The following is a 26,516-nucleotide window of genomic DNA, read 5'->3' on the forward strand; positions in this document are numbered from 1 at the left end:
CAGCCTTTTCACTGCCACAGAACAAGTATTACACACAACAACTCCAAGTTGGTCCGTGACGAGTCAAAGGGCTTTCATAAACACGAACCGCAGTACTAAACAAAGAACCCCCCGTTATTATTAGCCCTGAACCCCCTTGCCCTTATTCCCCATTCTTCCTCAGGTTCCCTCTGTCAAGTCGAGAAGGAAACCAAGCTGGTCAAAAAAAAAAAGAGGCGTCAATTCTAATACCTACCCACTCCGGACATCAAGAAATATCTAGACAAGTTCAAGAAGCCAATAAACCAAGCCAAATCTTCTCCACAGAAAACAAGCCCAACTCCGTTGATCTTCAACAAGATCAGCCTGCTTTTTATTATTAGGCACTCTAGTTTCTTCCGTAGTTGAAATTGGAATGGCACGTGATGCCGACTTCATCTGATGGGATCAACTCCTAGATGACGGCGTTAACAAGTTGACGGGCTTGATATCGCGCGGTGACAACTCAAGTATGTAGCCTAACGATTCGTCTAAACTTGAACGTTGGATGATGATCTTGATAGTGACCATGATAAGCAAGGAGTACCCTGCGAGATGAAAAGATCGACAAGGAATTTGCATAGTAACCATCTGCTCACGACACAGAACCTCACCGAATAACCTCCAACGCACAAATTTCAGACACTACACAGTCATAATTGCAGAGGCAGCATCGCTCAAAGACAACGGCAACACGAAAACAAGACAACCATGCAGAATATGAACGGGTGAGTGCATCTGATTGACCTATATTGCCTATGTACAGTATTCCTTCAGATGCCCCCAAGGAGGTCCGAAGTCGTCACCTGAGACGTTCTCCATGTGTGTGTTGGTTAGGTTCCAAGTCCATCTATATGCAAACATCGCAGAGCCCAAAAAAAAAAGCTGGAAGAAAAAAGTCCGTCGTAATCCCTAATTACTCCTGTGGAAGTGAACAAAATAAACAAAAACCCCCCGCGTCGGAGAGAGCGCTTCGATGCCGCTATCTGTTGGCAAAATCATGCAAATGCCGTGAGCAAGAAATGACGACCCGCTGGTACTAAAATAATGTCATCCGGGGCAGCTCGCCTACTCCGCTCTCGTCTCAAGGTCGCAGAGTCCATGAAGGCTTCAGTTGGTCGTCCATGGCGGCTGTCGTGAACACCGTGTCGCCAGGGAGGCGGCTGACACGGCCGGCGCCGCTTCGGATGGCCTGAAGCTGCGCTTGGGAGATGCCGCTGTTGTTACTCCTGATGCTGCCTGCGTCGCTGGCAAGCTCGGGGTCTCTGAACTTCTTGGGAGGGGCAAAGTCCAACCCTGTGAAGGTTCCCGACTTTCGGAGCAAGTGCCTAGATTGCACCAGTTAGCCAACGCTGTCGATCGATACGCTCGGGCGGAAATGGTACTTACGGGCTTGGCAGAGGTGCTAGGTCTTCAAACGCACCAGCCAGCTGTGAGCCGGCAGTCGGTGGCTGCAAGAAAGCTTTCCTCTCACCAAAAGGACTTTGGCTTCGGCCGGCGACATTGTCCCTGATGCTGGTCGGAGGGGCAAAATCAGCCGCGTTGAAGATGGCAAACGTATCATCACCCAGCTTGGAGGGCGTGGGGAGCGTGTTCAGGGGCGCGGGAGGAGGCAGGTTCTTCTTGGGCTGCTGCTGGCGAGCCCATGCGTTGGAGGCGGAGGAGTCGGGGCGAGGTCCAAATGCCGAGCCGGCACGGGGTCGTCCGTGTCCGGGGCCTGGAGAAAAGGTGCCTCCGTTGCCATTAGGTCCGCGGAAGCCTGGGCCACGAGGACCAGGACCACGCGGGCCGCCCATCGGTCCACCCTGGCGTCCGCTGGGAGGCGGCGTCATGGCACGACGGGTAACAGGCTGGGCATACGGCATGACAAAGGCGTTGGAGTCGGCATCGTAGTAAGCAGCGGCCTCCAGGTAGCCCTGGTCGTAGTCTTCATAGTAGTCAGGAGCGCCTTGTCCCTGCGGCTGGGGCTGGTGCTGGGGCTGCTGTTGATGCTGCTGCTGCTGCTGCTGGGGTGGCAGAGCGGGCATGGGAGGAGGTGCTTCATTAGAATCATCAAAGTACTCCTTGTAGAAGGATCGGATGCGGTTGGCACGGATTTCGGGATCATCAGACTCCATCAGGTCATTAGGAGGGAGTGGCCGGAAACCAACAGAGAGTCGCTTGTTGCCGCCGTTCTGCGGAACGCCGAGACCACCAGCCTGCTGGGGAGCAGGAGGCCTCGAGAGAGGTCGACCACGGGGCTCATCTTGAGAGGCATCTTCATGAGAGTCTTGTCCGGGAGAGAGAATCTGGGGAACGTTTCCATCAGCAGGGTTGGCCGTGGAGGCACGGCCATTATCAGTGTAAGCAGATGAACGCGCCGAGTTGGGCTGCTCAAAGCCTCGAGAGCCGTCTTGTTGGCGGAGCTTCAGAGCAGCGGGAGCAGGAGCCGGGATGTCGGGCATCTCAAATTCATCGGCATTGAAGACGTCGACGGCAGGGACCGTTTCGATTTCCGGGACAATTGGCTGGACGGGAAGCCTGACATCATGAACTTCGGCGGCGTTGGCAGAAGGCTGATGCGTAGGTTTGGGAGCGGTAGGAGTAGCAAAGGGGTCGCCCTTCTCATCCGGAGACGGGGAGCGCGGGGTCGACGGGTTTGGCTGCATAGGAGGCTTGGAGAGACCGCTGGACTTGGGAGGGCGAGCGCCAGAGTTGTCGTTGGGGTTGAAGGATCGGATCGAACCAACATCACTAGCTGCATATTGGTTGACGGTTCTATAGGGGTCATCTTCGGTTTGGAGGGTTCGAGCATACGAGTGAATGGATTCGCGAGATCCTTGGTTGCCCGGAGGAAGCAGGTACGGCGACGAGAGGTTCATGTCCATGGAGAGTCCGCCCTTGTGCATCGGCTTCTCCCCCCCTAATCCCAGCAGGCTCTTTCGCGTCTTGGCGGGGGCATCTCCCATGCCGAAATCCAAGTCCTTGGTCGGGTCGTTGAGCTCCTCGAGCTTATCGCGGCGCATATTCCGGCGATGCAGGAAGTAGAGGACCACGACGGCCAGAATGACGGGAATTCTGCTTCTATTAGCATAACCATCCGGACCAGCAACGGCCTGCTTCGTTCTTTCTCTTCCCCCTCTTCTTGCTCCCAATTCTCCCCCTTTTCTTGCCACACAATGAGGGGACTCACATAATTCCCAGCACAATGGCGAGCGTCGAGTCCGAAGGCCCAACGGGCTTCTCGCAGGTGTTGGAGGCATCGGTAGCAACACAATCAGCTCTGCGCAGCAGAGAGCCAATGGACCCCAAGCTGCGGCGAAGGTTGATCCGCAAGCCCATCTTGTACACATTCCCATCGCGCGTGTTCGCCCCGGCGGCGGCGAGGTTCACCCCGCGAGCTCGTATTATGCTCATCTTGTCGACTTCCTCCTATTCAAAAGAAAAGATTGGTTGATAACGACGGCGGGAGAGAAAGAAATAGGTATTACGAATGACGTTGCGAATCAAAGTCGACGTGATGTACTAATCGCCATGAATATGTAGCGTGAATGTTCGGTCTGTTGTGTTTGTTCTCGGCCACAACCGAACCGAACGGTCACCCGCAAATGAGAGGCTGGCCGGAGGCGTTTGTCGATCGACGTTTGGTAGAGGAAGACGAAGTCGCAGGAAAGCAGCAGAAAAGCGGGTAAGGATGCAGTGCCAGCCAGGCGGGCAGAGACAATGAACGACTGTTGCTGCTGATTCGCAGAAGCAGCACGCAAAAAAGAATGACTGAGAGCTTGACAAGCAAAGCAAGGAAAATGAGTGAAAGGCCCGCTGGCAGGCGGTTTGTCACGACGGAATCGCGATGGTCGACAGAAGGAGGGAACTGGCGATGGGGAGAGGAGAAAAGAAGAGGAAGAAGGAGAACATGGAGGAGTGACTGGACGAGCGAGGCACAAAGCGGGTTAGCACGGCCAGAGGATATTGAGGCCCTGGTCGCCTCGGCGGGACAGCTTCAGGTCCAATGTACAGGTACAGATACAGGGACTGGTGCAGGTACAGTACAGTTGCAGATGCAGGGACGACTTGCAGGTGCTGGTGCAGTTCAGGTACCGCAGCAACTTGTCGAGCGACTTGGCATCAATCTTTGCCCCGTCATGGCACCTTCGCCCACAGCGAAGCAGCAAGCGATGGCAGGGAAGCCCAGCAGGTTTCCGGCGGGCAAAATCCCCCTCCCCCTTGCTGTAGCGAATGAGACAGCGCAGGGCAGGGGATCTGAGTGCACCAGCAGGGGTCAGGCCAGGTCGCAGGTACGCGATGCTGGCGCCGGTGCTGGGTGCTGGAGCTGTTGCTGCTGCTCGTCCTCCGTGTCCATCCATCCATCCATCCATGCAGCGGCCGGTCAGTGAGGAGCCGCCAGGGTCGTAGGGAGCACGTTTAATTTGAGCAGTGCTAGCGCCGGGCCGCCGCGCGAGATGCTTGGATCGCAGGCGTGGCAGGTATCTGGTACCTCGTCGCACTGCTGGGCTTGCATCGCTCTCCCCGATGCTATCGCGGTCGCACAAGTACCCATACAAGATGCTTCGCTGCCCTCCAGCATCAATGGCCGGCCCAAGCAGCCACTGGCAGCGTCAGGCCGCCCTTTGCCAGCAGCCCAGTTGGTCGAAAGAGGAAAACAGACGTCTGGCGAGCTTGCGCCTAGCAGGGGTCTGACGCAGGTACCGCAGGCGAGTCCAATCAGGGCGGCCCGCACAGTTTGGGCTGCTGTCGCATCTGCGGTTTGCTCGCAGGAGGATCTCTCATTTGGCACTGTGTTTTGCCCTCCAGCCCCTGACGCTAGCCCAGGAAAGCCCTAGCCGTCCCGCCAGCGCGCGTACCGGCGTGTCCCTGGGCAGAGCAGAGCTTGCCATTGAAATTGCTGCGAGCTCCAAGCTCCCGTCCATCTCAATGCAAAAGTACCGGCTTGCTACACTGATCTTACAGGCGCTTTCGAGTTGTAAGCGGACATCCGCAGCTTCGATGCTGGAAATTGAACATTTCGATAGACTCAATATCGGCCACGAGAACCGTCAATTACGCTGACTGTATCGACTTGCGTGCCTCATCCCGAGAAGACGCGCCACGACGAGCACAGGCGAACAGATGCAGTTCCCTGCTTGTACGGGGCATCATCAACATCTCCTCTTTGTTTTACAAAATCCACGAATGGCACCATCACCACACCAGCCTGACAGAGCACGGAGCAGTCCAGACTCGGACAGGGTCGCGGGGAGTCGTTGGAAACGGCCGCACCGGCGTGTCAAATAGAGCCACGGCCAATATCGCCGCATGGGCGTCTGTTCATGTTAGCGACAGGCACTCGCCCAATAGCGCCAGCACTAACGCCAGGCATCCGAAGAGCGTATTCACCCTCCCATTGCTCCATCCCCAGGGCTGCCAAGCAGCTTCAATAGCTTGATAAGGCATCTACTAACTGCTAGGTTGCACTTGTAGCTTATCGCCGCAGGCATCCGATGCGACGCTGATTCCGTTGTCGCGACAAAATTGCGCACTCGAGCAATGTCTCCCTGGCGGACTGTGCTCGTGTGGCTGTTGGTGCTGGACAAGACGCCAAAGGGCCCTTTCGCATCGGCCAACCTGCAGTTGAAGGGACTGTTGGCACCAGACCAAGATGTCCGAGACCAAGGAAAGAAAGAAGAAAAAAGAAGAATGGCCAGAAATTGGTGAATTTCGAAGGAAATGGCGCATTCGAGAAGCGAGTTCGTCCCCTCTCTCTCTCTCTCTCTCTCTCTCTCTCTCTCTCTCTCTCTCTTGCAGCAGCAGCAGCAGCAGCAGCCGGGGCAGCAACTGAAGCCCCTGTTCTTGTACATGTACAGAGTAACTTAAGGTACCACTCCGCGCCTTGTGCCTTGGGCTGAAAAGGGCCCTATCCAATAGGAGCAGTTGCCAATCAAACCTCATTAAAGGCATATCCACCCCAATGCACGCAATGTCATGGTACCTGCACCACCACGACTCCGTGCTAATGCCGCTTCTCCTCCTCCTTGTCTTCTCCATCATCTTCAACTCAACGCCTCCGCCGCCAAATCAGCCCCTATAGATAGCCAAGCGCAATCTTATCCTTCAGCAAAATGCCCGCCATTTGCCTTTTTATAGATGCCATTAGCATTGCCATAAGAACTCCCGCTTGTTGCGTTACATGGAGATCCGGGCCGCTGTCCGGCTCGTGGAAAGGGAGGGATGTGGCTGTTCCGAGATGAAGTCCCCCCTGGCCGGCCGGTGAGGCGACGTTGGCACGGGGAGCCAAGCTCGATACCACCACTAATAGCAGCCATTCAGCTCACAATTGGACGCAGAGCAGATATCACATGCAGCAGTGCCATGGAATACGGAGTACGGAGTATGACTGCTGGTCCGAAACCTCTCTGCCGAACGCACTGAGTCGACAGCACCGAGCGTGCTCCGTGACACCGCGACCGTTACCAGGTTGTCGTAATATTACAGAGGGCCAAGCATCACGCTCGGATGCTAAGCCGGCCGCTGGGACAAATTACCAACCCCCCATGTCAACCCCATCACAGCCTTTGTTATGTTCCATCTCCCCTTGCTGCATCATGCTACAGCACAGTCGGTGAGCGGTCAAGCTCATTCAGACGAAACAGGAGAAATGGGTCTTGCATGCATAGGCGGTACCGTCGAAGGAAGGGGGGGGGGGNGGGGGGGTGAAAAAGCTTGGGCAGGCCGCTGTGTTCTACCCTTGTGTGGGCAAGACGTGCATGTGTCTTCGTCAAGGGCTGAAGAGTCTCAGTCTCAGTCTCCGCATCCTTCTGCGACGAGACAGACTTTGGGCTGTTCTTGGGACCATCGTCTTCGATGAAGATGTTCTACTACCAGTGTAACTGCGCACGAGGATGTTTCCCTTGGCAACCTGCCGGCCAGGTGAACAACGTTTCTCTCACCCTCCCCATCAGCGGAGGTGCGCTGAAACAGGGCTATCGGACAAAGTCTCACTATTCTCAGTTAAAGAAGCAGATTCGGTGTGAGGGCTCGAGAGCGCACCACAGTCAGCTGCTCCGGGCTCACGCATGATACAGCGCTAAAGATCAGGTTCATAACACCGCTGTGTACAGAGCCGTATCCAGGGAGATAATGCTAGCAAGTAAGAAATACAGCCAAGCAGAAATATCTCGTCTGACCTGGTGTTCCGGCTCACGGTCTCCCCAGCCCAAGCCAGGGAGAACGGCAAGGCCTCTCTCAAGCTTTGTTAACCAACACGACAGCAACTCAGCCGATCGCGGCGGGCATGGCATGCCCGGCCGGACATCAGCACCGGATGCCCACCGATCACTTGCTTTGTGGAAACCACACGCCAAGAGACGTGGAAATCGAATACCCTCGGCAACTGGCCTGCTGCGTGGAGCCCTTGAGATTTCTATTCATTTTCGGCTATTTATCCTAATCTTGATGTTCAAGAGCTAGTGTCGAAGCGTCATATCGCCGCAATCGCAACGATCGTTCTGAGACTCGAAAGGGACTTGCAAAAGGGGGCATTCCAGAACAACCCATGGAGCCGTCTAAAGATAGAAGAACCAGGCTCGTACGATAGCAAGGGAATTGGATTCTGGTGTCCCGGCCGAGTTCCGTGCAAGGGACGAACGAACGTGTCGCCGTCCAATGAATACCATGCTCGTTGTGCTTTGTCCTCAAATGCAGAGAACAAGGACCGCGTTATGCTAATCGGGAACGATCTTGGCCGGTCAAGGTCGAGCAGCTGCGTTAAGAGAGCTTATAAAACTCGGGCGCATATTCAACCAGCCAGTTCTTCTCAATCTTAGTAATGTCGCGGATATACGTCTTCTCGCCCGTCTCCATAACCTCGTGGAAGATGACCCAGTCAGCCTTGCGGTTGAACATGAGCGAGTTGGGATGCGCATGCAAAACCGTTCCGCCTTCGACGTTGCGGTATGTTCCGTCCGGCTGCATACGTGCTGCGTGGGCAAAGTAGCCCGAAGTGAGGCAGCGTCTGATGTTCTCTGCTTTCCTGCTATTATCGACTGCCGATGAAGCTTGGTTCGATGACAGCGTCTCATCGATCTTGATGTTGAACCGCTCGAGGTAGCGCTTGAGCTGGGCTCGAATGCTCATCGCCCGAGTCATGGACTTGTAATTGAGATGATGCTCGTGGCAAAACCTCGCCTCCTTCTTCCCCTTTGTGATGAACGTCTGATAGACGTTGAGCAGCGTCAAATGGTCTCCTTCCTCCGCAGCAAACTTACGCCTAGAAGACTCCATCCTGTTCCGTTCGCCGTCGTGGTAGAACCACACGTTCCCGCCGAGACTCGTCATAGCGGCAATGGTGAGCATTTCGCTCAAGCAGTTGAACTGGGGCGCCGAGAGGAGGGTTTTCGCCATCATTGGCTCGACGGCGAGTTCTGCCATGCGAGATCCGAGCGGATGTGTTAGTTTTGCGTATTCGTCTAGGGCGCCGAGCGAGTAGAGCAGTTCGAGCGCCTTGGACATGAGCTCTGCTGGCGGCGCGGAAAGGAAATCGAACCGAACGACATTGTCGATGCCGAGAGCTTTCAGCTGCAATACGGTTGATGCCAGGTTCGACCTTTGTATTTCTGGAGGATTTGTTTCTGGTAGTTTCTGGTAGGCGTCTTCCGTGTAGAGGCGGTAGCATTTCCCGGCTTTTGTGCGGCCCGCTCGACCGGCTCGTTGGGAGGCGGAGGCTTTGGATATGGGCGTAGTTGTGAGCGTCTCGATGCCCGTCTTGGGGTTGTAAGCACGCAGCTTGACGAAGCCGCAATCAATGACATGCACGATGCCGTCGATTGTGACCGAAGCCTCGGCAATGTTTGTAGAGAAGACGACCTTTCTTGTCCCCTCTGGCGGCTTGTCGAACACGTACATTTGCTGCTCTGTGGAAAGCCCTGCATAGAGCGGGAGTGGCTGTAGAGGGCCGTGCCGGCCATCTAGCTGAAGGGCTCTGTCAGCCACTGCTCGGATCGCGTTGTCAATCTCTTCGCGGCCCGTTAAGAAGACTAATATATCCCCTTCGCCCTCTTGGGTGTGTATGTCGAAGACGGTGCTGACTGCCTTGTCGACGTAGTCTTCCGTTGGAGACTCGAGATACAGAATGTCGATTGGATATGTCCGTCCCTCGAGACTGACAATGGTCACAATGTCGCTTGACCGCCGGCCTTCTTGTTCCTTTTGCGTTTCTTGCCCTGAGCCTCTTGTGAAGAAGTCGAAAAACTCCTCCGCCTGGATCGTCGCGCTGCTGACGATGATGCGGAGCTCAGGCCGCTTCTTGCGAATCTTCTTCAACAAGCCCAGCAGGATGTCGGTGCTGATGGACCGCTCGTGAGCCTCATCAACCATGATGACGGAGTACCGGCTAAGCAGAGGATCAGCCAACGCCTCCCGGATGAGAAGAGCGTCGGTCAAGAACTTGACCTTGGTAGAGGACGAGGTGACATCTTCGAAGCGGATGGAGTATCCAACCTCTTTGCCAATCTCACAGCCGACCTCGTCAGCAACTCGTAGGGCAACCGTGGTGGCAGCCACACGACGCGGCTGGCATGTAACGTCAGCAAGAGACTCTTTGCATGAAGTAGCTTGTTGTAAGAGGTTTCAAGCACTCACCTGGGTCACCCCAATGATCTTCCCGTCTGAACACCATCCGGCCTTTTCGAGAAACTGGGGGATCTGCGTGCTTTTGCCGGATCCCGTCTGGCCGATGACTATCGTGACTGGATACGTCTCGACGAGGTAGAGTAAGCTCTCGCGATGTTTTGCTATGGGGAGTAATGCCGAGGGCTTGTGTAGGGCTGGGATGAAGGAGGAATCGAGGTCGAGATCAGCCATTGTAAAGTTTCAGTCTTATGCTGGTTGCTTGTATGAAGCTAGTCCGGAGAGGTCGAATTCGTTTGAAGCTTGTTTCAGCTATACATCTTATGCTCTCCTGTGTTAAAGCTTTCAGGATGACTTAGTATATTTAGAGACGCGGTATAAAGCCAATTTAGAACGCAGTATTCCGCCTTTTCAAAGCCAACCTTTGAAGTCGTTCTACCGTGGTCCGTCAACTTCAGCTACTACCCTAGAACATCCAAAGATCGACTCAGCCACGCTGTGGCGGACAGGCAGCTACCCCCGTGTGGCGCCGTGGCTTGACGACTGACACCAGATTGAGCTCCTTTATTTGCGGTGGGGCGCGTCATCAGCTGTCGTGGCTTGCTCTCAACCCCTCCGTCATAATCGCAACGGCGAGCCCGATCCCGAAGCGAAATCATATTCCAGAAGCCTTCACCCATAAGCGAAATCACGAGCAATCGATAACCTTGATCCATCTTAGACGCGCGCTGGGAGACCAAACGAAATACACAACGCAAAGACAATGTCGGCTCCTGCAGAGACGGTATATAGGAATCCACCTCCCGGGAAGCCGGGCTGCTGCTTGTCGAGATAGTGGCGAGAGCTTGCGCGGATGCTGATGCTGATGCGACTGCGCAGAACAAAGCGACGGATTCAGGCGCCGAATCGCCCACGACCGCACAACCGCTTGACATGTCAGATGATGACATGCAAGAGACTGGAATCACAGGCGACGGCACCGTATCACCAATGCTCAGCTCGAGGCACGACTCGGACGGCCCAACCCCGCCGCCCAAGCCGCCGCGCCCGATGACCGAGGCGCAGAAGAACCAGCTTATCCTGAAGGAAGCGTTTCCGACGGTCGAGGATGGTGTAATCAAAGCGGTCCTGACCGCGAGCGGAGGGCGCGTGGAGCCTGCTTTCAATGCCCTGCTTGGTACGTCGATGCGATGCACTGTTGCGCTTCTTGCGCCGATGCGCGCAGCAAGAGTCGCCTGCAGTTTCTACGGGAGTGCATGCTTACGCTGTAACTAGAGATGACCGACCCGGAAGCCGCCAAGAACGAGCCGCAAGACGTCCCTCCTCAGCAGCCGCCAAGGCCCTCGCGGGCTCAGATCGAAGAAGATGAGCGCTACGCGCGCCAGTTGGCGGAGCAGTACGACAATGTCGGCGCCTACGAAGCTCGCACCTCCAACCGCGGGGGCAGTGGGCGAACAAGAGGGCAGCCCGGATATGGAGAGGAGCGGGAGCGCAACTTTCTGGACGACGAGCTCCCCGTCATCCGCGAGAACCTCCGACAGGGATTTCTCGAGACACAGACCAAGGTGAACGGCTGGATCAGCACTTTGAAGAAGAAGATTGAGGAGAACTTTGACGAGAGCGAGGATCATGAGCGCAGAGACGGACCTCAGTATCGCCATGGCGGGCCCAGCAGCAGGAGCAATGACTATGATGCCGACCCGCAAGTTCTTAGCGATGACTTTGCTGGCATGAAGTTTTCGGCAGACGGTAGTAAGTATCGGAACCCCGATGCTGGCAACCCAAGCATGGCTGACGACGTTTGTTCTCTAGCTCCTGCTTATAACAACCGCCCGATGGCCAACACCGGCGTTTACAGACCACCCCCCTCCACCTCGCCGCGAGCAGACGGCCGGAGAGTGGGATTCAAGGATGAGCCCGAAGAGATCAAGATGTATGATGCTTCACCCAAACTTTCTGCCAAGGGCGAGAGTGCGGTAGCGCCAGCAGGCAAGGCAAGCAAGTGGCAGCCGCTCTCTAGCGTAGACCCGGACCCGATCACGGACAACGACCCCTTCAGCCTTGGTGACAGCGAGGACGAGCGTGAGACGAAAGAGAAGCCCAAAGATGCCAAGTTGGACGATGCCGAGCGGCTGAAGAAGGCTGCGGCCGAGGCAATGGCAGACAACCTGGTCGATCCAGCCAAGGGCGGGGACTCGAGTGCGAAGAAGAGCTGAAAGAGTGGACATGAAGATGGGATGGGGGCATCAATTACCTGACGTAATATCCAATGGCGCGGCTGTTTCTGTGTTTTAAAATTCTGCGTTGTTCTTTGCGGCGGCTCCAGATGCTATGTAGTAGAGCTACTAAGCTGGAAAGAATGCAATATTGGACCTGGTAACTTTAATGATGCTGCCATAGTGTTACATCGCCTGAGCTGCTGATCTGGGTGGTGTGGCAGGGACACATCAATTTGACGTATGGCGGGTGCTCCATGCCCTACTTACTTGCAAGGGACAACTTGCTGTTCAGCACCAGGAGCAACGACTATCATTAGACTGACTTGCATGGCCGTTGTTGACCCTGTTGCCCGCTGTCGTGCTAACCTATCCGTCAGCTGGTGCCGTAATAGAGCTCTGGTGGAGGTGCTTGGTTTTTGTGTCGGTCCTTTTAGCCTTTGGCATATTGTGCTGTCCACGATAGTCGAAGCCCTCTTCATCAAGTCCAATACCTCGACGTGGCCTGCTACCATCTCTGCAACCGGGTCACATCTTGGTCGCGGCTCGTGCTTGGGGCAGTCTGTTACTGCGCAAGTACATGCACAGCACAAAACTGCCGGAGCATTCGACGCCGAGTGGCGGCAGCGCGGGCACAAGCTGCAAAGGTCGGGACAAACGACGCCCCAATCCGACGAGCTGCACATGTTCAGAGTCCCGACTGCGCCTATCGCTCACGCACGAGGTGCAATGCTGGACGGCGATTGGATCCGGCGTCGACGGCGGGACGATGTTAGCAGCAGATCCGGCAAAAGAACCCCTACAAACGCAGCCCAATGGAGGGGCCCTAAGCAAAGGCTTCTGGACGCAAAAGTGTGCGAGGCATGGCGCGCCGTTAGTCCGATGGCCGAGAGCGGCAGCGCCGCGGCTAATCGCCGGCACGTGGCGCGCAGTTCGCAAGTCGGCCCCGCGGCCCGCAGCAAGGCTCGACGCCGCATGAGCAACCCTTGTCGATGCTGCAGCGCGACCACCTCCAAGCTCGTTGAAAGTGACTTGCACCGCTGCCACGGGCCTCCAGGTATCGACATGATCGAGACAGGCCGAGGGCTCTGATGAGTCGCCCCCGCTTCACTTCGCCAGCACAGGACAGGCCACCTTCGCAGATACGGAGTACCTGCTTGTTGCCTCTCCACCGGGCTCAGAGTCAGGGCGACGGCCACAGAGAGACACGAGCCTTGCAGCCGCTCCGAGGAGAGCCCTTATTAGGAGTGCTAGTCAGTCGATTGTCAGTCTCTACCATTGCCCTCACCGAGCACACGCTTCGACCGGCCTTTCCTCCTCACACTCTCGCCAATTGGACCGGCCAGACACGTCCTGACTAACATTGAGCCCGGACAGCAGACAGCAGACAGTCGGCTCAGATACGAAGCCAACCAACCCCCGTCAGCCAGCCCCATTACCTCTTGCCTGACCTCGTCTGGGCTTCAAGAGCCTCTTCTGTCCACCAGCATCTCCCATCCAACCCGGTTGGCTGACTGCTATAGACTCCCTGCTGGGGTCTGCCCTCGTGATTGCGAGTTTCTCATTCGGGGGCTTAGAGTTCACACGGAGTAAGTGGTTGACGCCCGTCGGCTCATTTCTCATCTTGTACGTGACCCAAGCATCTTCCCTTTGAGAATTCGTCATCCTCCAAGCATCACGAGCCTTGTTAAGTGCTACAATTAAACCTTGTTCACTGCACCGTTGCTTCGCCTGCAGTCTTGGTTCGCTACAATCCCGGCATTCCTGCTCCTCTTCGCCTCAGCCTGCATCCCATACCATCCCGGAAGCAGAGCACCGACCTCCGCTTGTTGCCATTGCGGGACAAGGGCCTCAAGGTACGAGCCGCGCCGGAGCTGCTGTCTGATGGGTTCCGTTGGACAAGTCAGCGAGCTGCCGACGTCCATCAGTCAATCGTTTCCCCCACGCGGACAAGTGTCTGGAGGACCTTGTACAGTACTGGACAACCCCTGCTCTGTTGCCCTCGGACTCCTCCGTGCTTTCCCGTCGACATCTCTGGTCCTTGAGCGAGCGAATGTTGCTTAACTTGACTTGTCCTATCGCACACACAGCTAAATGTCACAGCAGGTGCCGTTCTTAGAGCCGCCGCCGCCCACAGCTTACCATCAACTCCCGCCGTCAGAGAAAGCTTACAGGCTGTGACATCGTAGCCCGTTCTGCGTTGGCCAGTATCTCCTTTCTTGTCCTACCCGGCTTGCCCTATTCTGCTTCCTTAACTCCTCTGCCCCCGCGACTCCCCTTCGCCCGGGGGTTCTGTGTCGCAATATGTAAGTTAGATGTCTGCTGCGTCGTGACGCAACCCCTGCCCGCCCCCGGGATTAACCCCCCCCGAAAGCTCACATACTTATGTGCCACAGGAAATTTGGCAAGCAGATCCAGAAGCGTCAGCTTGAAGTTCCCGAATATGCTGCCAGTTTTGTCAACTACAAGGCGCTGAAGAAGGTAATATCGTCCAGCCATCCATCCTTCGACATCAAACCATTCCCATTCTCTTTGCCCTCCACGCGGCCCTCCATGTCTTCTTGCCGTCTCCCTTGTGCAGGCTGAGGACGCAACACGACCGTGGGAGACTGATAGGGGGGAGTGTCAGCCCAGGCATCCTTGTATTTGCATGCCCGCACCCTCCGCCTCTCTCCCCAACCATTGGCATACTTGGCACACTTGTACACCTCCAACTGCTATATCTCGTACCACCTTAGGCTAATACCTGTTTTTTATTTGCCTTCCAGCTCATCAAGAAGCTTTCAGCTACTCCGACCCTTGCTGCACAAAATGACAGCCACCGCCTTCCCATTATTGCGGACTCGCAGGCTGCTCTGCAAGCAAACAAGGCAACCTTCTTCTTCCAATTGGTAAGTCAACCTCTGTGTAGCCACCATGATTTACATTCCGCCAGGATTACTGACCCCCGAGCAGGAAAGAGAGTTGGACAAAGTGAACGCCTTTTACCTGCAAAAGGAAGCCGAGGTATGTGACCACAACCCTCGTCCCCCCCGGGGGGCCGCATTGTGCGAAGAGTGCCATTGCCAACCTTGACATAGCTCAAAATCCGTCTCAAGACGCTGCTCGACAAGAAAAAGGTCATCCAGTCACGCCAGGGCATTTCGAGGCGCTCAGCCAAGTTCACCACTCTCGAAGAAGGCTTCCAACAGTTCGCTACCGATCTGAACAAGCTCCAGCAGTTCGTCGAGATCAATGGTACCGCCTTTTCGAAGATTCTTAAGAAGTGGGACAAGACATCCAAGTCCAAGACAAAGGAGCTGTATCTCTCGCGAGCCGTCGAGGTCCAACCCTTCTTCAATGCGACGGTCATTAGCGAGTTGTCGGATCAGGCCACAACCAGCCTTCAGGAACTCGGTGCCTGGTCAGATGGAATCCAGGTCAACTTCGACTCATCGTCTCCTGGGCACGTAGTTACCAGTCAGCATTTCGTGGGAACTGATGAAGGAGACGCTGACACGCTCCTCTTGGATACCGTCATCGCCGGGAACCTCGAGTCGATCAAGGATCTTCTCGCCAAGATGCAATCGGCCGCCCAGGCTGGCGACGGTGGTGACAGTTCTTTGATGGAACGGTTGACACGAACCTTCTTGGCAGCGATCAACGAAGCCCCCAAGAGTGCTCTGCAGGCTCTTTTGGACACGGGATTGGTGGACCTGCACTCCTACGACGATATCAACGAGCGAAACTGCCTGCATCAGGCCGCCATCTATGGCCGACAGCACGTCTTGGAATGGGCTCTTGCGGCCAAGGTGGCCGTGGATCGCACCGATGTCTACGGTCGTGTGCCACTGCATTATGCTAGTCTGCACGGCCGCCTGGATATGCTGGAAACATTGTTGAGTGGTAAGTTGACACTCCAGGCCAAGTCATGTGGCAGGCTATGGAACTAACCTTTGTGTCTCTCTCTTCTGCACCGCGAATAGCCAATCCGAGCACCATTGATCTTATTGACCACGATAACTTCACACCCCTGATACACGCCATCATACATGGACATGTTGACTGTGTCGAGCGTCTTCTTGCCAGATCAGCCCGCATCGACCCGGTATCAGATGCTGACCATGTGCCTTTGAACCTCGCCTGCGAGCATGGCTCAGTCGCGATCGTCGAGATATTGTTGAAGCACGGCGCCAAGATTCTCCCCGATGCTGAAGGATTGTATCCGCAGCACTTGGTAGCACGATGTGGACGGACGTCGGACTTGCTGTTGCTTCTGAAGCAGTACGGAGCCGACCTTGACCAGATCGACAAGCTGTACGGATGGACGCCCTTGCTGCATGCCGCCAGCGAAGGCAACGTTGAATGTCTCCAAGCGTTGCTCAAGCTTGGCGTCGACGCGACGATCCGGGATGAAAAGGACCTTCCCGCCATGTACTATGCCGCCTGGGAAGGCCATCTGGAGTGCATGCAGCTGCTCACCCCGTACAGCAAGCGCCCGAGAGCGAGTCCCTTGGGAGGCCAGCCCACGATTGATATCATAGGGAGCAGCAATGCACCCCTCCCCATGTCATTGGACCCGGATGCTATCCCGATCTTGGAGCTGCCTCCACCCATCATTCCTCTTCGCCGATATGGCCACAACTTCCTTGATACCAAGACGGTGGTGCAAATCAGCTTCCAGGAATCGGGCGAACAACCGCTGGTCTTCTTCCAGGATGGAAAGTATCCGGCCGCTCGGTTAACGATTTCCTCCAAGGTCTCCGATCTCATCCCCAAGAACATCATTCTGCCCTTCCAAGAAGATACCCGCACCGTTTCCTTCCAAGTCGACAACCTGGAGACGTTTTCCCTCGACTTTGACGTGTTCCCAGCGTACGGCGCCAAGACTATTGCAAAGACGGTGGTGCTGCCATCAGTGTTCCTGAACCAGTCTGGCGGCTCGAGGTCATGCCTGCCGCTGTTTGACCCCCGGTTACGAGCTATCGGCCAAATCAGCTTCAACACGCAGGTCATCAAGCCATTCAGGGGACAGCCGCTCGAGATTACGGACTTTGAGACTTACTGGAAGGCCACGAGCCAGTTCAACCAGCCCACAAATGCCATCATCACTGGGTCAAGTCTGTCTGGTGACTATGTCCGGGTGTTTGTCCAGTACACGAGCGATGGAGTGCCCATCATCTGGCCACAGTGGACGATTTCGTGCGGCGGGCTCGACATTCCCGTCTGCAGGCTGTCGTTTGCACAGTTCGACGCCATTACGTCTCGGGGCACCGGCCGTGCCCAGCTCGCAGGCCTGGCGGCCAAGACGGCGGATGACATTGCCGAAATCTACCAGATATTGGCGACGGCTGGCATCACGCTGAAGGAGGCACTAGCCATTCTTCCGCCAGGTATCCACGTCAACCTGCAGATTGTATATCCCAACGCAGAAGAGGAAAAGACGCTGGCCTTGGGCCCGGCTCTTGACGTCAACGACTACGTGGATTCGATCCTGACGATTGTTTTTGACCACGCCCGGGCCCAAAGGGCACAGTCGCACTCGTCGCATGTTGTGCGTTCCATGGTCTTTAGCAGCTACAATGCGCGATTGTGCACCGCTCTCAACTGGAAGCAGCCCAACTTCCCCGTGTTTTTGTGCAATGACTTGGGCCGCGATGAGAACACGGCGCAGGTCAACGGCCGGCGGACGACGTCAATCAAGGAGGCGGTACGGATTGCGCAGACGAATAACTTGATGGGTCTGATATGCCATGCGAAGTTGCTGGTAAGTGTTTTCCTCATCCTCGCTTTACCCCTATTCTTTTTCGTAACTAACGCCCCGGATCAGGAAATGGTGCCGGCGCTGGTGGATGCTGTCAAGTCGCATGGACTTGCCCTCGTGATGGACAAGTCGTCTGATACCCCTGAAGCAAGCCCCCTCGTGGATCCATTCCCTCGGCCTCCCAAGGGCGTCGACGGAATTTTGAGAAGTCATGGTATTTTACGCTTTAACGATTCTATAGACATGTAGGCCGATGTGGGATAACTTTTCTTTTCTTTCTGATTTACAATTTGGGACAGGGCGTAGACAATTTGGGTGTGGCTAAACGAACCGTCAAAACAGATGACTGGATGTTGGCATGGAAGGCAAACGGTGTGCGGAATATCGCAGAAGAGAGAAGTCAAAGCATTGTACTGTCTTTTCCTCTAGTATAGCAAAAAAGATGGCCTTGAGAGCCATTGTTATTTGTTTTTCGTTCTGTAACTGGTATTGCATAATAGATTACCCATATACATGAAAGGCAACTAGAAGCAAGGAAGTCTTCATCTCAAGCGCCTTTGTAGCCGTACCTCAGGCCCGACAGCTCTCTTTCGGGGTCCACGCCAGCCATGACGATTTTCGCCGTAATGGCAACGGAGTAGACAAGGCCCGGCACATTGCCCATACTAACCCAACCGAACCCACCTCCCCGCTGCTCGCCTCTCACAAGGCCCATGAGACTCAGCAGCACAACCAGACCAAGATTCAAATACGGCAGCGTTCTTTCCAACGGAGACCTCATCTCAACCTGCGCCTTCGTCCCCAAAATGCCCCTCAAAGACTGATCACGCTGCTGCCGTAGCGAAGAGTGTGCAGACGCAATATTTCGTTTGCTGGTGGAGCCGCTTGCCCAGTCATCGACGATGGTTATGCCGGTCTGCGTCGGCGGAAGGCGGTATAGAAGGAATGCGGTAGCGAGGAGGGACGTGAGGCAGAATAGCGCAAAGGAGGCGGTTGCGGGGTCGAGGAGCGGGCGGATGTAGGCTATCGTTGAGAGGAGGGGGAGGAGGATGAGGGTTTGGGCTGTGGTGGTGTTTTGGGAGGTGTTTTGGGCTGTGAGGGTCTGGATGAGGTTGTCTTGTTCTGTTTGCGTCTTTGTCAGCTATGTTTATGCAGGAAGGGTTTGTGGGATGGTTGTGGGAATGGGGGTTACCTTGTTCGTCCATGGCTTCGGGGGTGTCGGAGTCGGAGTCGTGCGGGTAGTGGAATGTTCGTCGGAGACGGGTGGTTTGGTCGGAGAGGGAGAGGGGAGGTGGCATTTTGCCTGATGCTTTGATAGAGAATATGAAGGTTCCTGATTTTTGTGTGATAAAGCAAGACGACCGGTGGTAAGTGATTTTGCTTCTCTTTGTAGAAGCAGAGTGATGAAGCCTTGAGAGTTTGACGATGTCGCTGGGAAGAAGTAAAGGAACAGCATGACCTTGATGGCAACCAAGCTCCAGCAACACCTCAGCCTTATGACGCCACACCTCGTCCGGTACGTACCCATGCACACACACGTTTTCCCCACCATTCACTTCCCCACTAAAATATCTTCAGCCTCGTGCTAAACAATGGTCTGACCCTTGGATCTGATGGCAGCCAAATGCAAGAGAACCTGATCAGAAACAAAAGATCAGATAAACCAAACAGCCATGATATCAACAATTGCGAGACGGAGACTCTTGGCCGCGGCCTCTCGGCAGGCCGGTTGCAGAAGCAGCCAACCTACAACTTCGAATGCGAGCGTCAGAGCAATGCAGAGGCGATGGATGACGCCGGCGCCGAAACCAGGCGATGGGCCGCTCATGTCGAGGCGAGCTGATCGCGAGCTTCCCGGTGAGCCTCTCTTACTCTCCAAACCCAATCGACCTCTTGAAACCCCCCCAGGCTAACGAGTCGAAAAACGCAGACGTCGGCCAAGTCTCCCACGGCTGGCGCCGCACCCTCCCCATCTTCCTCATCGTCGTCGCCGCCTGCTCCATCACAATCTTCAACTACCAAAAGTCCTCGTCCCCCATCGTATCGTCCACGCTCTACGCGCTGCGCACCAACCCCGAGGCCAACCGCTTGCTCGGCGGCGAAATCTACTTCAAGCACCAGATCCCCTGGATCCGCGGCGAGATGAACCAGGTCAAGGGCCGCATCGACGTGAGCTTCGCCGTGCGCGGAACAAGAGCCTCGGGCGTGATGCGCTTCGCGAGCTACCGGCCGTCGCCAAAGGCCTTTTTCGAAACGACGGTCTGGAGCTTGACCATGGACGACGGGACGGTGGTGGATTTGTTGGATGGCGGGGATCCGTTTAGGGGGTTGCTTGGCGGGGATGAGGCGGAGGATGGTGATGTGCTGGTGCTGGGGGATATGGCGGGGGATGGGCAGACGAAGGGGTTTAGGCAGCAGGGTGCGTTGAACAGGTGATTGCTTTGAGCTGGAGCTGGAGCCGCGAGTGTCACATTGGAGGAGAAGAAGAAGAAGAAGAAGAAGAAGAAGAAGAAGAAGAAGGGGACGGTGAAAGGAGAAGGCGGCATGCGTCTTGTTGTACAAGTAGAGTCTGGGTTGGTTTCATTGTTTCTCATGAGTCTTGGACCGAGTTCCTTGCCATGATGTGTATAGTGTACTGATATAAATACATAAAAAGTCCGCTTTTTACTGACCCTTTTTTTTTTGTCCTCCCTTTGTCTCCTGCGTTACTCATTACAAATCTCGCCATGAACATTCACCACACACCAGCATATATATGTTTTACAACTCCGCCATGTGTGCTCTCCGCTGGGCCTGCATATCCAAATGCCTCAACCTCGCCTGCTCCAGCCTGTCCTGCAAATCAGGCTGTCTCTGATGCAGCTCCTCGCGCGCCTTCTCCCTATGCTGCAGCGCAGGGGCCTTCCTCTTCTTCGCGTCCTGCAGCCGCACGATGCGGCCCTTGGGGCCCGGGATCGGCCCGCTGACGAGCACCACGCCCAGCTCGTTGTCCACCTTGACCACCTTGAGGTTCTGCACCGTCCGGAACTCGTTGCCCATGCGCCCGGGCATCTTCTTGCCGGGCAGCACGCGGCTGCCGCTGCCCTGCGAGGGGCCCGTCGAGCCGATCGTCCGGTGGTTCTTTGAGTTTCCGTGCGACGCCTCCTGGCCGGCGAAGCCGTGGCGCTTCATGCCGCCGGCAAAGCCCATGCCCCTCGACCGCGCGCGCACGTCGACGTGCTGCCCCAGCTGGAACCAGTCCGGCAGCAGCTGCGCGCCCACGGGCAGCAGCCCTTCCTCGCCGCGGACCTTGAACTCGGCCAGCTCGGCCTTGGGCGCGATGCCCTTGGCCTCGTAGTAGCCCAGCATCGGGCTCGTCACGTTGCGGCCCTGCCTGGCGCCCAGCCCGACCTGCACCGCCCAGTAGCCGTGCTTCTCCCGCGTCTTGTTGGCCACGACCTGCACCTGGTCCAGCTGCAGCACCGTGCAGGCCACCCGCGTCTTGCCCTGGAAGATGCTCGTCATGCCCTTCTTGATGGCCAGCACGCCCGTCCGCAGCGGCGTCGTGTTCTCGCGGCGCTTGAGCGCGGCCGCGGGGCCCGTCGTCAGCGCCGGCAGGCCCGAGTTTGGCTGGTTGAAGCGCTTGTGCTTGGAGCGCGGCGGCGCCGTCGACCAGCCGTACTTGATGCCTCGCTGGGGGATGTGTGGGAGGAGGAGGGCTGGGCGGTTGACGGCGGCGAGGCGTGGCAGCGCCACTCGGATGGGTATCCTGGGCGGCATTGGGGGCGGGCGTATGTGTGAATTTGTGTGTTGATTGAGTCTATGTTATGTAGGTGGCATCGGCGTCGGGTATCAGGCGGATTCGAGTGTTGCGAGAGTGCCCTCGGGGCGGAATTGCATCGTTCGAGGGGAGCCTGAGTGGTTGGATGATGGGAAATTTTGGAGTTTAGCTTCTGGGTATGCGGCCCGGGTATTCTGCGGGCGGGGTGCTTGCATGTTCAGCCTTGCGGGGTACGTACCTTTTTGCTTGGTTGGTTTCTCTCAAGTACCTGAGGTACCTACTAGGTAGGTAGAAGGGCATCTTGTGTCTGTTCTGTATGGTGATGGTATCAATTATAGCTGGTTCTTATTTTAATCTGTCTAATCTGAAGTCTTACTCGTCTCGTCATATTCTCCATCATCAAGCGCCCTCACATCCCCGGCCCCCTCCCCCCAATCCCGCTCCCCATCTCATTCACGCTCGTCCCCTTGACCTTGTGATCCCCCGGCTGCGCAGCCGCCTCATAGATGATATTCGTCGGCGCCTTTCCCAGCCTCGTCCACTCCCCCTTGAACCCCAAATAGCTGATCCTCGACACCTCCTCGTCGCCATCCCCAAAGTTGTCCACGAAGAAGAGCACCAGGCGCTGCACGCTGCCAAAGAGGGCGCGCTTGACGGGGATCTCTTGCACCTCGGACGTCTGCGACAGCTCAAGAACCTGCACGGGCGTCTCTTCCTCGGCGGCGGAAAAGTCCATGTTGTCCCGGTTGACGAAGAGGTGCAGCGTTTTGGGGGCCGAGGGGGAGGGGGATGTGCGGATGAGGATGGAGTGCAGCTTGACTTGCGCTGTGAATCTGTAGGCAGAGTCAGCGTCTGTCCCTGATATGAAGTATTGGCGATCCTCTTTGCACAGGGCACATATATAAGGGGTAATGGTAATGAGGAGAATGAAAAAAAACTTACGGCACCGTCATGAGAAGCTGCTCATCAGCATCGCTCTCCAGCTCCGGCTGCGAACTCAACCTCTCCGCCCACGTCTTCTTGACAATCTCCTTGCCCGCGTCCCTGCGCGCCTCGTTGAGCGTCGTGATGTCGTCAAAGTTGATTTGCTCGTACAGCGACGACTGCAGCGCCGGGGTGATGTCGTCTGAGTGGTCGTGCTCGCCGTCGTGGTGGCTGTGGCCGTGGTGGTCGTGTTCGTCGTGGCAGTGATGAGACATTGTTTGTCACGAAGAGAAATTGTGTGTTACTCTGATGATTGAGTTTCTGAGGTTTGTGTAGATGTTATTGTTTTGGCGCTGTGAGATGGATTTTTTTTTGTTGGGTTGATGATGAGGAGGATGGAGTGAGTTCAATGGTTGGCTTGATGATGTACTAGATGCTTTGTTTGGTCTTTGATGCTGCACGACAGGCCCCGCAATAGCCGTCAAATCGGCTTGGCTCCGACGCTGACCAAGAGAAGAGAAGAGCACAACCCTGATAGACCAGGTTGCAATTGATACAAGATGCCATATAAGTATATTCATATTATTGGACATCTTTCGGAATAACCGTGCGTCTCCATCTAGCCTCTAACAGTGGGTATCAAGTATCAATAGAATCACAAAGTCCTAATCCGACAACCCGCAACAAAGTGCGAGACCTCCAAGTCCCCTTTCCAGAACAATACAGCAAAGTCATCGGAACCCGAGCTTTCTCTTCTGCTTCTTCTTCACCTTCTTCCTATCGCCAAACGGCCCAGACACAGGCTGGCTCATCGTCGTCATGACGGGCACCTGCGTCTGAGTCGCCTCCGGACCTCCCTGGCTGGACATGATTTGCATGGGAGCAGGCCGCGTCGGCGCCATGGGATTCAACGGATTGATGTCTGGGAGCCCCTGCCTCATGAACGCCGGCCGCCGGAACTTTTCGGACCGGGCCTTTCGCTTGGCCTCGATCCTCTGTAGCCTTTCTTTGGCATCTCTGAAGAGCTCTTCGTTTGCTCTGGCCACGCTCGACACGTACTCGTTCAGATCAACGGCCCGTTCCTTGGGCCAGTAAGCGAGCACATTCGATCTTCTTGAGGCGTCCGTCTTGTCAATATCAATAGACTTGGCCAACAGCCGGAGTCGTTGAGCCGCATCGTCGGGTCCGGCAAAGGATGTCGACGCAGCGGGTGACTGTGCTGGTGAAGACCCCCAGTCCCGGGAACTCGATCTCGACGAGGTGGCGATCTGGGAGCTGCCAAACTGGGGTCCTGTCCGAGACCTCTGGCTTTCTTCCTCTGGCAACTCAGAGCTAGCTGGCCCAAGTAATGGTATATCCTGATACATGATGCCGTAGCTTGACAGAAAGACGTCTCGAGCCAGTTCCGTGACCCAAACTCGTCGGATCTGGTGCATATTCTCACTGAGTATGTCCTTCACCGCGTCGATCCATAGTTCGGTAAAGTATCGCTGAAGATACTGTAGGCTGACTAGAGACATGAGCATCTCGTCGCGATTGTATTGATAAAGTGGGGTGACAATGGTCTTCTCGTTGTTCTCGTCGAGTAGCCTCTCCATTTCGTCTCTCATAGGCTCATCAGGGGGTTCGAATGTTGGATCCCGCAGCACTGTCTCAGCCACTTCGCGCCTACATCATATCACAATCAGTGCCTGTTTAACTCAGAGTAACAGCAAACGATGTTTTACTTACCATGTGAGCAACGGCAGCCTCCCCTGGTCAAACCCATCGCCGAGACACTGTCCCAGGGCCTCGAACAATTGAGAGGGGAGGCCGCTTTCTCCTTGGCTTATTGATGCTTCAAGTGAGTCCTGGAGAGCCCGATAGATCTGGTCCAGTCTGATACGAGTCGGCCGTGCAAGTGCTGAGCTCGGAACATCTCCGTCAAATTCTTCCTCGTCCTCCACTTCTTCGCCGTTCAATAACGCCTCGACGTCATCCATCGTCATCTCGTCTGGGAGAATGAACGAGCTGGAAATTTGACTCATAATCACCCTTCTCCTCTTCTCTCTCTGCTTCTGTTGCTTAGCTTCAGCCCAGGCAACAGGCGACGTCGGCTCTTGGACATCCAGTGTCGGATCGTCAGCGGTGATGCATAGACAACGCTGCAAACTGAAATCTTTACCCAACAAGGTGAGCTGATAGAATCGAGCACCCCTTCGATGGTAGTCTCTGCCAGGGCTCGACGCATTTTCCTTGACTGAGACGGCTAGTCGCACGGGGTCAACTCTTAGGTACTCAATCACATTCTTGGCTGGAAATTCCCTGTCCTCGCTCCCCGGAAGGGAGATGATGTCGCGATGCCACTGCGGCATTCTGCTCACAGGCGAATATGTGAACCAGAATATGCAGAGCTGACCCATGCGTGGGTAGTAGATAAAGACCAGTGACGTATCTTGGTCATCGTCTGACGCGCGACAGACAAACATCCTTGAATCATCCTTCTTAGTACCCAAGTGCGGACACGAGAGCAATATGGACGGCTTCAAAGGTCCCAGCCCTGATTCATCTTGGCTAAACACATCGACCCAGGTGATGTGATATTGTGTGAGGATGAAAACGTGGGTTTGCCTAGTCGGGCTGCGATGAATATCCAGAATCCAGTCCAACTTTCCCCTCTGTCGCATAATGCGCCCCAGCCTCGGAAGAAATATGTTTGTGTCCAGATTCAGCACCTCCATTCTCTCGTGGTTCCACATCAGTAGATATCGCGTAGTCGGATCCATCGCCTTGCGGGCGGAAGCAGACGGCGAGCCCTCCATTTTCCCGTGCCACACGCCTTCTAAGAGAAGAAGACCGTGTCTTTCTCGGGGATAAGAAGATTTGAATGGTAGCTCGCTTAGTAGGCCATCGGAAATGTGTCCGCATTTACTGAGAAACAATTGAGGAGCGCCCTTTCGTTGGACCTGCCAAGCCCCTGGAAGGTCCCATATGCTCCAATATCCGCTCTCGTCTATAATGGCAAGCTGATGCGATCGTCCGTGTGGCGTAGTGAGGAGAGCGACGTCTGAGTGAGCACTTCCCCCCGTCTGATCATGCGAAATGGTTAGCAAGGGGTTTGGGTTTACCAGTGATGGTCGCTCTCTGATCAAGTTGCTCATGGGCTGGTTCGAAGTGGCGGGGACCTGACGGAGCTCCGGTCTGAGAATTGTTGTCGCTGTTTCTTTCTGGACCAGCAGCCATCTGAGAGTGTCGTCTTGCAAACGATTCCCAGCAAATTTGATCTGTCGAATGGGCAACCCGTCATTAGTCCAGATCGTTTCTGCGTCTCTTTGCGTCGGATCGATGGCCTCAATGTTCAGAAAGGCATCCGCATCGTCCCCCCACTGCAGCTGCACGTCTTCCATGCGAGCCAGTCGCAAAAGCTCACCGGCCTCTCCACAAGCGACAGCCGCAATAGGGAGCTTTCTGATGCCTGCTTTATCACTTGGATCCGGAACATGTCCGATAGCCAAGAGAGGTCTCGTATTCGGGGTCTCGTCTGAGAGGTTGAGTGCCGCCATGTCTTCTTTGAGGACATCCCGGTATGCCGTATTGCCAAAGGCAATATCTGGGTGAGATTTGAATAGCCATCGCTGCTGGGTTTGACGCTGTTCCCAGAGCCTGGGGGAAGTCTCGGGAAGCTGACTTCTTGAGGCCGAGTAAGTTTCGACTGCACTGCCGATAAGCTTGAAGTGAGGGCCTGGGAGGAGAGTTCAGTCTCAGATCTTGACTCTTGTTCTTTCAACACCCTCCCCTTGCAAGCTCTTACTTACGTCGTGAAGTGAACCGGGAAGTCTCCAACAACCCAGGACCTTCTCCAGGACGCTGGCTGGGGATGTAGTTCAACACTCCTGGAGTGCCCAGGCCCATGAGCGGGTGAGGCCACCAGTCCGCCATCTGAAGCCAAGGATCGTATCAAGTGTGGTGGAAAGAGTTGAGTTCTTCTTCATCTCGAGTTCACCTGAGAAGAATCAAGCCTATTCAGGTCACATGAAGGAGGCGGCGCGGCTCAAATGGGCATGAGCAAAATTGTCATTTCCAAGAATTTCGGAGCAGTTCCTTTGCCATTTCAATAAAAAAGGAGCATTTTCTGATGGTTGAATAATAGATATGGCTCTCGACATACCTGTCTGGGCCGTGATAGAGTTCTTTGGTAAAAGTCAAGCCACGTGACTCGACTTTTGCACCAAGCTTTTGCGCCACACTTTGCATGTCGACCCAGCAACCTGCATTT

General features: G+C 55.5%; 11 protein-coding genes across 11 annotated transcripts; 5 read left to right on the top strand and 6 right to left on the bottom strand.

Moving 5' to 3' along the window:
- Positions 1-1,102: 1,102 nt before the first annotated feature.
- On the bottom strand, positions 1,103-3,414 carry CCMA1212_009551 (uncharacterized protein; the record flags this gene model as incomplete). The annotated part of the gene is made up of 3 exons (XM_073706630.1): positions 1,103-1,346; positions 1,408-3,075; positions 3,191-3,414. 3 exons carry the CDS (start codon positions 3,412-3,414, stop codon positions 1,103-1,105), a joined length of 2,136 nt encoding a protein of 711 aa, XP_073554931.1.
- Positions 3,415-3,800: 386 nt separating this feature from the next.
- CCMA1212_009552 (uncharacterized protein) lies at positions 3,801-4,838 on the top strand (the record flags this gene model as incomplete). The annotated part of the gene is made up of 2 exons (XM_073706631.1): positions 3,801-4,387; positions 4,433-4,838. The coding sequence occupies 2 exons, from the start codon at positions 3,801-3,803 to the stop codon at positions 4,836-4,838; spliced, it is 993 nt and encodes a 330-aa protein (XP_073554934.1).
- Positions 4,839-7,758: 2,920 nt separating this feature from the next.
- Positions 7,759-9,852, bottom strand: CCMA1212_009553 (putative ATP-dependent RNA helicase DHX35; the record flags this gene model as incomplete). The annotated part of the gene is made up of 2 exons (XM_073706632.1): positions 7,759-9,585; positions 9,631-9,852. 2 exons carry the CDS (start codon positions 9,850-9,852, stop codon positions 7,759-7,761), a joined length of 2,049 nt encoding a protein of 682 aa, XP_073554933.1.
- Positions 9,853-10,381: 529 nt separating this feature from the next.
- Positions 10,382-11,834, top strand: CCMA1212_009554 (uncharacterized protein; the record flags this gene model as incomplete). The annotated part of the gene is made up of 4 exons (XM_073706633.1): positions 10,382-10,402; positions 10,498-10,795; positions 10,894-11,370; positions 11,431-11,834. 4 exons carry the CDS (start codon positions 10,382-10,384, stop codon positions 11,832-11,834), a joined length of 1,200 nt encoding a protein of 399 aa, XP_073554936.1.
- Positions 11,835-12,563: 729 nt separating this feature from the next.
- Positions 12,564-12,926, top strand: CCMA1212_009555 (uncharacterized protein; the record flags this gene model as incomplete). Its single annotated transcript, XM_073706634.1, has 1 exon — positions 12,564-12,926. The coding sequence occupies one exon, from the start codon at positions 12,564-12,566 to the stop codon at positions 12,924-12,926; it is 363 nt and encodes a 120-aa protein (XP_073554935.1).
- Positions 12,927-14,219: 1,293 nt separating this feature from the next.
- CCMA1212_009556 (uncharacterized protein) lies at positions 14,220-17,826 on the top strand (the record flags this gene model as incomplete). Its single annotated transcript, XM_073706635.1, has 6 exons — positions 14,220-14,315; positions 14,603-14,725; positions 14,790-14,840; positions 14,915-15,719; positions 15,800-17,580; positions 17,644-17,826. 6 exons carry the CDS (start codon positions 14,220-14,222, stop codon positions 17,824-17,826), a joined length of 3,039 nt encoding a protein of 1,012 aa, XP_073554938.1.
- A 298-nt stretch (positions 17,827-18,124) lies between these two features.
- CCMA1212_009557 (uncharacterized protein) lies at positions 18,125-18,875 on the bottom strand (the record flags this gene model as incomplete). The annotated part of the gene is made up of 2 exons (XM_073706636.1): positions 18,125-18,699; positions 18,770-18,875. 2 exons carry the CDS (start codon positions 18,873-18,875, stop codon positions 18,125-18,127), a joined length of 681 nt encoding a protein of 226 aa, XP_073554937.1.
- A 375-nt stretch (positions 18,876-19,250) lies between these two features.
- Positions 19,251-20,013, top strand: CCMA1212_009558 (Cytochrome c oxidase assembly factor 1; the record flags this gene model as incomplete). The annotated part of the gene is made up of 2 exons (XM_073706637.1): positions 19,251-19,434; positions 19,508-20,013. The coding sequence occupies 2 exons, from the start codon at positions 19,251-19,253 to the stop codon at positions 20,011-20,013; spliced, it is 690 nt and encodes a 229-aa protein (XP_073554940.1).
- A 324-nt stretch (positions 20,014-20,337) lies between these two features.
- Positions 20,338-21,336, bottom strand: CCMA1212_009559 (54S ribosomal protein L9; the record flags this gene model as incomplete). Its single annotated transcript, XM_073706638.1, has 1 exon — positions 20,338-21,336. The coding sequence occupies one exon, from the start codon at positions 21,334-21,336 to the stop codon at positions 20,338-20,340; it is 999 nt and encodes a 332-aa protein (XP_073554939.1).
- Positions 21,337-21,408: 72 nt separating this feature from the next.
- CCMA1212_009560 (uncharacterized protein) lies at positions 21,409-22,536 on the bottom strand (the record flags this gene model as incomplete). Its single annotated transcript, XM_073706639.1, has 3 exons — positions 21,409-21,531; positions 21,795-22,170; positions 22,280-22,536. 3 exons carry the CDS (start codon positions 22,534-22,536, stop codon positions 21,409-21,411), a joined length of 756 nt encoding a protein of 251 aa, XP_073554861.1.
- Positions 22,537-22,992: 456 nt separating this feature from the next.
- On the bottom strand, positions 22,993-26,179 carry CCMA1212_009561 (uncharacterized protein; the record flags this gene model as incomplete). Its single annotated transcript, XM_073706640.1, has 3 exons — positions 22,993-23,929; positions 23,993-25,982; positions 26,056-26,179. The coding sequence occupies 3 exons, from the start codon at positions 26,177-26,179 to the stop codon at positions 22,993-22,995; spliced, it is 3,051 nt and encodes a 1,016-aa protein (XP_073554862.1).
- Between the last annotated feature and the right edge of the window lie 337 nt (positions 26,180-26,516).

Source organism: Trichoderma ghanense (assembly GCF_004382785.1).
Source record: "Trichoderma ghanense strain CCMA-1212 chromosome Unknown scaffold_17, whole genome shotgun sequence".
In the NCBI taxonomy this organism is placed as follows: Eukaryota; Fungi; Ascomycota; class Sordariomycetes; order Hypocreales; family Hypocreaceae; genus Trichoderma; species Trichoderma ghanense.